Source organism: Protopterus annectens, chromosome 9.part0, assembly GCF_019279795.1.
Source record: "Protopterus annectens isolate FY-2018-M chromosome 9.part0, PAN1.0, whole genome shotgun sequence".
Classification (NCBI taxonomy): domain Eukaryota; kingdom Metazoa; phylum Chordata; order Ceratodontiformes; family Protopteridae; genus Protopterus; species Protopterus annectens.
Window position 1 is genome coordinate 871,046,430 of NC_056743.1, and position 13,426 is coordinate 871,059,855.

The 13,426-nt window shown below is 42.0% G+C and overlaps 1 protein-coding gene across 1 annotated transcript in view; it reads right to left on the reverse strand.

Moving 5' to 3' along the window:
* LOC122811624 (solute carrier family 26 member 10-like) overlaps nucleotides 1-13,426 on the reverse strand; it is a 443,093-nt gene that overhangs the window by 297,976 nt on the left and 131,691 nt on the right. Inside the window, exons 12-13 of the mRNA XM_044083596.1 lie at nucleotides 12,751-12,820; nucleotides 2,546-2,716 (exon numbers count right to left, since the gene is read on the reverse strand). Of these exons, the coding sequence (XP_043939531.1) occupies nucleotides 2,546-2,716; nucleotides 12,751-12,820 (241 nt within the window). The remainder of the gene's footprint in view (nucleotides 1-2,545; nucleotides 2,717-12,750; nucleotides 12,821-13,426) is intronic.

Below are 13,426 nucleotides of genomic sequence, written 5' to 3' on the forward strand. Positions count from 1 at the left end.
TGGACTCCAAAGATAATCACAAGGCATTCTTTAGCTATGTCAAGAATCTAAGTGGCAATTCTCAGATCTGCTTGGAGTTAGTGCAGAATGGCACAAAATACACTGAACCGACTGATATAGCCAACATCCTGGCAGACAGGTTCAGTGAAAATTTCACCCCCCTCTCACCCCCAAAAGGGCCCATAACCATACCAGAAGAATGTAGTTCTCCTGAAATCACATGCACTCAGGTTAAAACAGCCCTCTCCAAAGTCAAAAACACAGCATCAATGGGACTGGATGGTGTCCCAGGCTGCGTCCTACATGAGCTCAAAGATTAACTAACCCCTCACCTAAACACACTGTTTAAACTCAGCCTCTCCACAGGCTACATTCCCACAGAGTGGTGCACAGCAACGGTTATTCTGCTCCACAAAGGTGGAGCCACAATGGACCCCGGGAACTATCGCCCTATAAGCCTGACTAGCTTAGTCTGCAAAGTTATGGAGTGCATCATCATGGATCTCATTAACAGAGACATTGGGAACCTCCAAACACTGGACCCTACCCAGTTCAGCTTTGTTAAGGGCGGATCATGCCTCCTAAACCTGGTGGACTTCTTTGAGACAGTTACCAAGGCTATAGATGAGGGAAAGGTGGTCCACACAGCCTACCTAGACCTCGCAAAGGCCTTTGACACCATTCCCCACTCAGGTATTATAGACAAGCCCACCAGCCTGAACATAAACCCCCTACATCACAAGATGGGTTGCCAACTGTCTCATGGACAGAACCCACATGGTAAGAGTTGTGGGAGCTAGGTCTGACTCTAAACTGGTTACAAGTGGCATTCCCCAGGGCTCAGTCCTAGGACCCCTCCTGTTCGACATATACTTCTCAGAGGTAAAGGCAAGCACAGGGGGACTATGGCTGACCAAGTTCACAGACGACTGCAAACTAGGGGCTATAATTGACTCTCTGGCTGACACAGACATCCTCCACAAGGGTCTCACTGAGACAGATACCTGGTGTCAAAACCATGGCCTCAAGCTAAATGCCAAAAAGTGCATAGTCATCCCCCTTTGGAAAAAACAAAGTACCCACAAACTACCACATATGTGGTAGCCCCCTAAATATGGAAGATGTAATAAGGGATCTGGGGACCCAAGTAGATAGTAACCTCTCCTTTGATAATCACATTGCCAAAGTGGTTAGAAAATCCTTCTATGTGGCCTGCCTAATTACAAAAGGGTTTGCATCCAGATCGAAAGAGGTCATTGTGCCCCTCTACGCATTACTCATCAGACCCATCATAGAGTACAATGCCCCATTTGGGATGTACCTTACAAGACACCTGCAACAACTGGAAAGACCACAGAAGTACTTCACCAAGAGGATCACTGGCCTGAAGCAGATGCCCTATGCAGCTCGACTGAAGAAACTCCAGCTGTACTCGGTTGCATACCGCCGACTCAGAGGTGATCTCTGCCTAACATACAAGGCCATGTCCAACCCAGAATTGATGGACATGCTCCACCTAAAAAAAAACATATCCTCTCGAGCCACACGCTCCAGGGATCTAAACCTCACCACAACAATAAATAGGACGTGCTGGAGGGATAGATTCCTGTCCCAGAGACTTCCCATGCTCTGGAACAAGATTCCAATCCACATTAAGCAGAACTCCTCGCTAATCCACTTCAAGAGAAACCTTGACGAGTGGATGGGAAACAGAAAGTTTACCCCAGGGATCACTTCAATGGGTCTGCTGGACAGAGGCACAGGGAACTAATCTAAGGGGGTAGCAAAAGCCAACACATTCTGTCTAGGCTTATAAATGCCTTCGGGCAGATAGCCTAGTACCTACCTATGAACCTATGAACTAGGTGGCGTTAGCTCCTTGTTTAAGATGAAATGTTGTTGCAGTCATCTAGTGGTCCTGTTATAATAAGCCACGGTTCATTGCCAGTTTACCACATGCACTTAGGAGGTGCTCTTAGATGGCAGCATTACACATTTAGGGCCAGGTTCTTCACCATTTATGTTATGACGCCTGCTGCTTATGGAGTACAGTACTTAGTTTTTTCCAGCGGAAGCCTCCTGCATATATTTAGGGTGCATTCATATTGGAACTTCTCAGACTGGTTGGAGAAGAGGTAATAACAATAGTAATAGTAATAATAATATTTATAATAATAATAATAATATATTCTGGCATGAATAAAATGCTCCTACCTCATCAAAACACTATGGCAGATGCACCCACTGTCTTAAGGCAAATAAAGAAACTTTCAGAAAGTCTTTTCAGAAAGGTGAACTGATCACATGCAATACAAAAAAAAACATAAAATGGAGATGGGCGTAAATCTGAAGGCACAGATAATGAGGCAGCAGGAAGCAAGAAATTGGAGACTAAAAAAAAGCTCTGTTTAAAGAAGTCCAAACATTTAAACTAAAACATTTATGAGCCATTCCGGAAAGCCCAAAATGATGTCACTCTTGAGAATAAGTTGCAATTGTGGCTGTGGTAACTGCACAAGATCCAGCAGTGATATGAATAACTTACCGTTGTTTCAATGCTTATTTTCCTTGCAGCTTTTAGAGCCTTTTCCCTCTTCTTTATCTTTTCTTGAGTTATCCCAACTAAACCGGACATAGCATCTCGAAAAAAGTTCCTGTTACCATAGTAAATTGGTGCATTATAGGCCAATATCTTGACTCCAGCAATTTCATAACACTGCAACCAAGTAAAAGAAACAAGTTCTTGCATATATTATCTAGTACTGGACAAGATGACATTGTACAGAAATGTGAACATTTCCTATAATTTAAATTTGCAATGTAAAAGCTTATCTGATATCAACTTTTTCCCCCCAGAATACCTTTTCCGTTTGGTCACCTAGGGTTCAGTATCCATCTTAATATTCCATCATGTTGAAGCACTGACTTTCAGTCAACTAATTTCTTCACTGGACTGCGTATGCCAGCTTGCTCCACTTACCAGTTTTTCAGTAAAAAATGGTTCTCCTGCATTCCTTAAAACATGGATCCATGTGCTCTGGCTGATAGTGTAGGCACAGTCTCAGCAAGGTCATCATGTCTTCTCATTCCAGAATGTTTCTATACCTGCCTGGTTACTAGTATGTCAGCATGTCCTACTAAATGTAGTCCTCCTCTTCCTTGCCTATTATTACTACAGTGTCTTTACCTAAGTGTAGGTTAACTTAGATCAAATTACCTTTATTTAATAACTGACTTTAACTACCTTACTGAAGTCAAAAAACATAGTTATTCCTACACATTATCCCAAACATTGGTCTCCTGCAGTTATTCTTCTTCTTCTTCTTTCGGCTTTTTCCCAATTAGGGGTCGCCACAGCAGATCACCTTGTCTGCACATTGAATGGCAGTGGAGTTTTACGGTGTCGAGTTGCCAGCCCGGTGCCCAACCTTCCACAGAAGGCACACTCACACGCACACCTAGGGCCAATTTAGAGTGTCCAATCCACCTGCAGCATGTCTTTGGGATGTGGGAGGAAACCGGAGCACCCGGAGGAAACCCACGCGACCACAGGGAGGACATGCAGACTCCGCACAGAAGGCACCCCAGCCGAGGATCGCACCGGAGAACCTCTTGCTGTGAGGCGGCAATGCTAACCACTGCACCACCGTGGCCACCCTGGTCTCCTGCAGTTATTAAACATCTTAAATCTCAGTAGAAATTTCACAGTGTTTTCATGAACATAATATTAATCTATTTATTTATTTAAATTATGAAACTTCATAACCCTGTTGGACCAGGCATCCCTTTTCATGGGAGACACAGAAATCAAACTCACTTCATGCTGTTCATTTGGCAGTTGCCCCGGTAAAAAGCAGATTAAAACAATATGTACACATTCTAGATTAGTCATAATGACAAGGCACCTATTAATAGCAAAAAGAACTGAAAATAATACAGGCAAAAGAATACTAATGAGGTTAATAATAACAAATGACAATGTATAAAAGATAAGTATTAAAATATCACAATTGTGTGTGGAGAGCATGATTTGACTTGTCAACAGATTGCTGCATTCATGGCAGGAATTAACAGTACAGAATAGCATATGGGATATGCATCAGTGATATTGTTATAGCTAAAGTCAGATCTAGTCTAACCATCCTTTCATGAAAAAGGAGCCCAGACTTAAATACATGACATACCATTAGTTTGCATTTAAGCCGTAACACCTACAAGTGAGAAGGAAGGCTAACTCAGATGACAGATATAACCATGATAAAAAGATCTCTGTTACTGGTCTTGGAGGAGGCATAAATAATGATACAAAATAAAAATGTATCCCTAGGTCTCAGAATACAGGGAGACAAGTACCAGATTAGAATACCAACAAATTATTGGTAATTATACAATGACCCCCCCCATTAATATTCCAAAACGTGCATGCTGATTGGCCAGAGTGCCCATTGTAAATCCCACAATATACCAACGGAAAAAGGTCCGGTTGCCTGGACTTTTTTCCGTTGGTATAAAGTGTTCAAAACCTTTTTTTTTTAATAAATAAAAAAAAAAGAAAAAAACTGAGACTTTCTTTTCTCTGTTGCTTCCATTTCAAAGCATTAATGTACTGGGTATGTGTAGGAACGCAAGTCTCATATGCATGCTCAGTACATCAAAACAAGGAAGCAGTATACCCCCACCACCGGAAGAACAGTAATGCACTGTTATACAAAGACATTATTTAAGAAAAGTAAGTATTTTTTTCTTAAATAATGTCATTGTATAATAGCAATAACCAACTCCGTGGTTGTGGTATATTGAAGATTTACCCACAGTTGTCTTTCTCACCCTCGTGATTAAACCACGTCAACCGTGTGTAAATCTTCAATATATCACACCATGTCGTCAGTTATTGCTTAATTACTTGGACATGAAAAGTTATGAAAACTAGAAGTAGTCAAACCAAGGTTATATATGTAATCATCACAGGAAACTGAGGGAAGTAAAGTGGCACTGAGAACTGCATATCTCGATCATGTATTAAGCAATACTGTAATAACTTAATTCCAGTCCAGCAAGGTATTTAAGGGAAAGACAGCTAAGCAACATAGCTGCACAAAAAGAAAGCAACAGTGAGCAATCTCTCACATTGGTGATATGGAAAGATATATGTTCATCGTATTTCACTGTTGCAGTCATTACTCTTGGGTTATCCTGCTGGCAGGCTGCCCGCAGTCGGCCTGAATTCCAAAGTCCTGGTCAGGCGTCGGTTGCTGTCACCTCTTCCCTGACGTCAGTGTGCCAGGGGTATAAAAGATGCAACCGATGCCATTTTCTTCAGTCTTTCTTGCCGTGCGGTGCCCGAAGCAAAAGCAGTTCGCAAGTGCCGGTCGGCCGACTCCTGAGATTTTCAAATCCAAATTTCAGAACCGAAGTCTTCATTAAAGCTAAGTACCCCGTTGGGGAAACTTTTTTCTTGCTCCAGACTGATGTCAGAAAAAGTTAACAATTGTATTTCTTGTGGGAAGCAAATACCTCATAAGGATTTTCACTCTTACTGTATTCCTTGCCTAGGCCCTGACCACGACGTTGCTAGCTGCCGGTTTTGTGCTAGATTTAACCAATGCACTATTAAGTGTCGGTTCGATTTTGCATTTCATTACTTTGGCCGAAGGTTTAATTACATAATGCCGTCAGAACAGCCGATGACCGGAGTTTACAAAAAACGCAAGGACAAGGAAAGGGATAGGCATTCGAGGTCCAAAACCAACAACGAGGCCTTCGTTAGGCCAGTCGCCAGTTCGGCGGTTCTCAGTGAGGCGCTTTCGCAGCCCCTGGTGCCCGCTACCTCAGAGCCACAGGCCGCTTCCGACTCCCATGTGGAGCCAACTGGGCCTCTGGATACTCAAGGTATTGGACACTCGGAGATCATTCCTTCAGATGGGTCCGGAGCCGCTGAGCAGGCATCGGCTTCTGAGGGTGTCTTCAGACCTACACAGTTATATGTTAAACCATCCTCAGCTTCAAAGACAAAGACTAAAGCAGCTCTAAAGGCAAAGAAACAAGTACAGCATTCTCCTACTCAGACTTCCATGCCTAAAAAACAGATGCTTAAAATGGCCAAAGACCTAATTACTTTGATCAGGGGTTCCCACCCCCTCCTGATAAGAGGCCTAGGCAAGAGACAGAATATGATTCTTCTGATCAGGTTTCTATTTCAACTGATTCCTCTTCTGAACAGGATTATTCTATTCCTCCCTATGAGTATTCTGATGCTGAAGAATCCATTCCTTCAGCCTCTCCTCCTGAGGATTATTCTTTTGGGGAAACCCTGCATACCATGAGGGAACATTTCCACTGGGAGAGCCAAGATTACTTAGAATCTAAGAAAAGGCTCAGAGACTTTCTGCTTCTTCAGCACAGACCCCTTGCTATTCCACCTGTTTTAGACATTGTAGATGATGTATTTTCAGAGTCTGGCCTGTCCCCTGACTCTTTACCACCTGCACCTGCTAAGCCAGACAGATACTACAGGGTCCCAGATTCTCATAAATTCCTATTCAAAAATCCCACTGCTGACCCAGAACCTATATGTCAGGGTCCCAAAGGGGTCAAAGCTTCAACTGCAAAAACCCCTGTCCCCTCTGATAGGGATTCTAAGGCACTGGACAGATGGGGGAAAAAAGTTTACACTTCTGCTACCTTGGCTGTAAGGGCTTTAAATTGTCAGTTTCATATGGTTATTAATCCGCAATACTTAATGTCACTGCTTAAACAGAAAATGTTGCCAAATTCCGAAAGTTCAGAGAACAAGGAATTGCAGGATTTATTGCATGCAGCTGAAAAAGTGGGAAAGCATACTATGCAATGTGGTTATGATTCACTGGAGGCCTCTTGCAGGGCCACTGTTACATGTTCTGTTATTAGAAGGCATGCTTGGTTAAAGGAACAGAATCTGCCTGATCATGTTAAAGCAAAATTATTAGATGCTCCATTATAGCATGATACTTTGTTTGGTGCTAAAGCAGAAGAGATGTTGAAGAAAATGGAGGGTAAAGCGAAATCCATGCAGACAGTTAAGGATTTCTTACAGGTACAGCCACCCAGATTTAGCAGGAACTGGCCTTCAAAAAATTGGTCCTTTCCAGTTTCAGACAGGCCACAAAGAGGCAGATACAGACGTCCCAGAGGCAGATCTCAGCCCCAAGGCTCATACAGGCCTAAACAATGGGGTGCTCCTACCTCCAAAAGTGGAGAAGACAAATCGCAACCTTACAGGAAACAGCCCCAATGACTTCCCTCTGCCAGATCCAAGCACTTTTCTTTTGGCAGCCTCCTTGGGGGGAAAAACTAGGACTTTTTTCACCAAATTGGCAAATGATTACCCAAGACAAATGGGTCTTGAACATAGTGTCCCAAGGTTACAGGTTCCATTTTCACACCCTACCAAGAGCAAAAGGTATGCCAGACCTGCCACACAATCAATGGGCAGAGGCACAAACGCAAATTACAGCCCTCATGGACATGAGGGCCATTCAACAAGTACCACAACAAGAGCAGAGGCAAGGATTTTACTCCAGACTTTTCTTAGTGCCCAGAAAGGACAAAACCTGGAGACCAATACTGGACCTGTCTATACTAAACAAGTTTCTGGAGGTTCCAAAATTCAAGATGTTGACTCTACAGCAGCTACTGCCCATGCTGGGCAAGAAGGCTTGGCTCGTAACTTTGGACCTAAAAGAAGCATACCTGCATGTCCCAATCTGACAATCTTGCAGAAGATACCTCAGATTCATAGTTGGCTCAATGCACTACCAATTCTCTGCACTACCCTTTGGTTTATCTACTGCGCCCAGGGTCTTCACAAAATGCCTGGCACCAGTAATTGCATTTTGCAGACAAAGAGGAATTCAAATATATCCCTACTTGGACGACTGCCTTATTCAAGCAGAGAACAAAAGACATTCTTCTAAAGTATCTGGCATTTATAAAAAGATTACTAATTTGCCTAGGGTACACAGTAAATGAAAAGAAATCAAAACTAGTACCCTCTCAAGAGATAATATTCCTGAGTGCAAGCTTAAATACAATTGCCTAGATGGCTTATCTCACGTCAGACAAACAAAGGCAACTGACTTCTTACTTCAAAAAGTTGTCAACAAAGGCCCAGTTATGTGCAAGAAAAATCCTGCAGGCCTTGGGCTTCATGGCATCCTGCATTCTACTAATTCCCTATGCCAGACTGCATATGAGGAAACTACAATGGTATCTAAAAAGTGTTTGGACTCAGCATTGCCACAGCCTGGAGACAGTATTTATCCTCATTCCCTGCCTGCAATAGAAGTTTCAATGGTGGGCACAGGCTTGTCACCACAACAAGGGTCTGCCATTCACTTTACCCACAGCCAGACAGACACTGACAACGGATGCATAAGATTATGCCTGGGGGGGGGCCCATATGGCAGGAAAATGTATTCAGGGCACATGGCCTGCAAGCCAGATGCATCTTCACATCAATCAAAAAGAGATGCTAGCTGTTCAGAATGCCCTGACAGCTTTCAAGGATCTACTTCATCCAGGACAGCTACTGATAAAGACGGACAATACTACGGTCATGTGGTACATAAACAAGCAGGGAGGCACACATTCTTACCCCCTCTGCAGACAAGCAATGACCTTATGGGACACAGCTTTGACTTATCAAAATCATCTGCAAGCACAATTCCTGCCAGGAAAAACAAATACTCTGGCAGACGAACTAAGCAGAAACCTCATGGATCCCCACGAGTGGAAACTGGATCCACAAGTCTTCAGCATGATAACAAGGAAATGGGGATGCCCAGACATAGATCTATTTACCTCCCCTGACAACTGCCAATTACAGATATTTTGCACAAGAATTTATCACAAACAAGCATGGAGAGTGGATGCCCTATCCTTCAGCTGGAAAAATCTAACAGTATATGCCTTTCCTCCACTGCCTCTCCTTCCCAGGGTACTCCTAAAGGTTAGACAAGAGAAGCCAAAAATGATACTGATTGCACCAGGCTGGCCACGCCAGCACTGGTACCCAATCCTAAAGAGCTTGTCTCAAGGTCCAGCATGGATATTGCCTCAAACTTCTCACTTGCTGACCCAACAAAACAATCAGATCCTGCACAGCCAACTCAGGACCTTAAATCTGGCAGCATGGCGGATAATGTAGCCATTCAGAACACTCCTCTTTCCAAAGCTGTTATGGATGTTATATTGGAGGCCAGGAGGCCCAGTACCTGAAAATCTTATGCAGAAAAATGGAAGAGATTCTGTGCTTGGAACCATGAACAAGGCATTGAGGCGTATGCACCAAATATCCCTCAGATTTTACAACCTAACTGAGATGCTGGACAAAGGCCTTTCCTTTTCATCAATTAAGATTCATGCCTCTGCCATTTCAGCTCATTTCAGTACAGAACCACCTATCTTTTCTCATCCTTTAATAAGGCAGTACCTCAGAGGGGCCAAAAATATCAGGCCTCCAAGGAGAGCACCAATTCCGGCATGGGACCTCAATTATGTCTTGGAGAAACTCACACTGCCTCCTTTTGAGCCAGCCTCAACAGCTGATATAAGATTCTTATCCTGGAAAACAGCTCTGCTCCTAGCAATAACCTCTGCAAGACAAGTCTCAGAGTTACAAGCACTCATGGCTGTGGAACCTTTTATCATTTTTCATCCAGACAGGGTTTCTCTGAAGACAAACCCAACATTTATGCCTAAGGTGGTGTCCAGTGTGGCCCTCAACCAAACAATTCACTTGCCTACCTTTTATCCAAACCCACAGAACAAGGGTGAGAAAATTCTGCATTCTTTGGACATACACAGGCAGCTATGCTTCTACTTGGACAGAATTAAAGCTTTCAGAAAGACTGAGCAACTTTTAGTGTCATACGCTGCAGGATCACAAGGCTATCTCATAACAGACTATTTCTAAATGGATAGCCCATTGCATCTGTTTCTGCTATTCTCAGCATGGCAAATCAGTGCCTAAGAGCAATTAGGCCTCATTCTACCAGAGCAGCAGCCACTTCAGCAGCCTTCCTCAGAGGAGTACCAACCAAAGACATCTTAGAGGCTGCAACTTGGAGTTCAGTGCACACTTTCACAAAGCACTACCACTTACCTCTTTACTCTAAATCCAGAGCATGCTTTGCCACTGCAGTTCTGCAGGGCCTCTTAGCCTCTCCTAATCCTATTTAGCCCAGCCACCCATCCTCAGCTTTGGGATTCAACCCAAGAGTAATGACTGCAACAGTGAAACACGATGAACATAGTACAGTTGTGTACCTACCATAAATGTAGATGTTCGAGTGTATTCACTATTGCAGTCCAGGTTACCCTCCCTCCGTCCCCCTTTCTTTTGCTGGGGTTTATCTGTACTTCTCTATTCTATACAACCTATGTGGTGTATTTGCTTGTAGATGAAGGAAATGTTTCTTTACTGCATGTATGTTTATTGGCATTATATATTTAGCCTACCCTTTTGGGGGCACCTGACATCTGGGGTAGAAAAACTGAAGAAAATGGTGTCGGCTGCATCTTTTATACCCCTGGCGTACTGACATCAGGGAAGAGGTGACAGCAACCGATGCTGGACCAGGACTTTGGAATTCAGGCTGACTGCGGGTAGCCTGCCAGCAGGATAACCCAAGAGTAATGACTGCAACAGTGAATACACTCGAACATCTACATTTATGGCAGGTACACAGCTGTACTATCTGTATAGCAGGGGAGGTACGTTCCTTAAAAATAGCAATTTGGCAGAGGAGGAAAGTTGTGTTTTAATGAATGCCTCTTTAGTTTTATCAGAACAGTGTGATAAATAAATGTCATCTCTATCTGAAGGGAATTGTGGCAAATCATTGTATCCCCCTCCCACTTACTTCTGTAAATTGCCTCCAAGGTTGCAGTTTATTTAGGGAAACAGGCTTCATGTCAATGAGCTGTGTTCAGAAATGTTGAGAATATGCTCAGCTGTGCCATTTCCATTAAAAGATACCAAGTGCTGCCAATATGTGTATGTGTCACAGGTCATGGCTTTACACTTATTCAGGGATGACACGAATGAATAAATGTTAGAATGGAAGATAATTTTATCACCATGTTTGTACAGACAGGTGAGATTACTATAGCTGTTGTAATCATTCTGATTTGCTAAGATTATTTGATGATAAAGGAGAGGGACCTCTTGTGCTTATGGACTGTTAAACTGAACAAGCAGCTATAGAATTACACCTTAAACTTCTTTTGGCAGCCATTGTACAACGTTTGTTTATTTCTTTACTAGTTTATTTTGCTACTAAATAAATAAAACTTTATGATATTAAAATACTGTTTAATATATATTACTGCTCTATAAATTTATATAAAAGTTTGCATTAAAACAGAAATTCTGTTTAGAAAGTAAGTTGACAGCAGAATATATGTATTGTATTTCCTGAGGGAAGAAAAGTTATCACATGTTCTGCCAACAGACCAAAAAACTTGAATTGACTGAGTACTTTAATGGTGCACTGCATGAAATGTTAAGGTAGTGACGATTATTGCCATTAGCTTGTATACATCATCCATCAGAGGAGGCCACCTTGGTCTTGTGAGGGCTGAGCAGAAACTTGTATGTGGTGATCCCTTTCTCTGGACTGGTGAGGTCAGTCTGCAGCAGGTCCAACAGTAAGAGGCAGTAAGAAGCATGACAGCTCTGTAATTACCTCTCTAGTACAAGGACCCATGTTCAGTAGAAAATGGACATCTCATTCTTTGCCACGCTTCTGCTACCTTAGCCCTATCCTCCTTTATGTTCTTGTCAAAAATTGTATTACGGACTGTCTGTAACTAAATATTGTTTTACATGTAGGAAATCTGGAATTGCTTACAAGTGGGGAAAATACAGAGCAAATTATTCTAATAATGGGATAATAGGAATCAAGAGCCAGGAATGCCATGTTTGACACATAAACCTCTGAACCTCAGATTCTATTAACAGAAGGATATTCGTGTCAGACTTCAGCATGCTTTAACAATGGTTTTTGGTAGTTATATTTTGGCCATCTCAGAAAAAGCAAAAATCAATGTCATTCAGCATGGAATGAATACTTGGTTCTTCACCTGTGCTCAGAATTCCAAATCATCAGACTACCCCATTTCCTTTGTAAGTTACTTCAGATATTTAATTAATATCCTAGAGTACCCCACTAGCATGAGCCTGCACAGCACCCCATAACCACCATGCCAGGGCTGTATCCTACAAATGCTGCTGCAGTATCAATACTGATTTATTTAGGATTCCGCAGGGAATCCTCGGTAGTATGAAGTAGCTAAAGACAGGTATTAGCTGTCTCTATCGATGCAACATGGAAGATGGTATCCGTGTAATACATGTTAGATTTGTTAAAGACAAAAAAGTATTGAAAAGAAATTGTAGCCATTAAATGGAAGCATAAGGGCAAAGCATATACATTAAAGAGGTCCCCAGAGGAACCCAGCAAATAGAAATTGCCTATATTAAAAGCTTCCTGTTTCTATATGCCATCTCTATCATCTGGGTCACAGTCTGGTATAGTGGAGGTGTTTTAACTTGTGTGATCACTTTTTAAAAAACAAAAATCTGTTTACAAGCAACATTTGAAACTGTTTAAGATAATAATGATTCCAGTTATATAAACAAATCAAGAAAAAGTGTAAAGCACATCAATCTGAATGCTACAATCAACCTTTCTCGGTGAAAAGCCTTACCTTAGTGTTTGTGTCAACAGGTCTGTAGATTTCTGTGTTAGAAGCTCTTCCCAATACTGAGCACCCAGCCCTGAAAAGAAAACACTTTATTGTAATATTCTTTAGAGGTTGAAAGTGCAAATATTTCAACAAGTATCAGTCCAAGGTAAAGACCAACTTATGAAAAGAGAAAAATAACTTCTGCCCTTACACAATACTGACCTTTGACCTTGTCAGTACTACCAAGCTGTACAAAGCTGTTGATTGTCAAGTTGCCCATTCTGAGTCAGTGTTGGCCATTTTCTGATAAAGGAAAGGCAATACATATGACTGTGGTTATGATTTACTGCATTTCATTATGAGGAAGGTGAGATGTCCCTTGTCTATCTTTCCCCATATTATGAATATTACTCAGCAGTGGTAGAGGAGACTGTATGTATAATAAAAAAATCCTTTTGGATAGGATTCAGTTGTATGAGTTGAACTGCTTAGTGTTACAGTAAACTAGAAAGAAAAAAGTTACCAGCAAAAAAATAAAAAATAATATATATAAAATCAATGCAAGAATTACAGTATACACCAATAAAACATCATGAATTATATTAAACAGGATGGAACATATACTAGAAAAATAGCGAGAGATGAATTTGTTTGTCCAAAAAAACAAAACACTTTGTGGGATTTACAGATATACAGC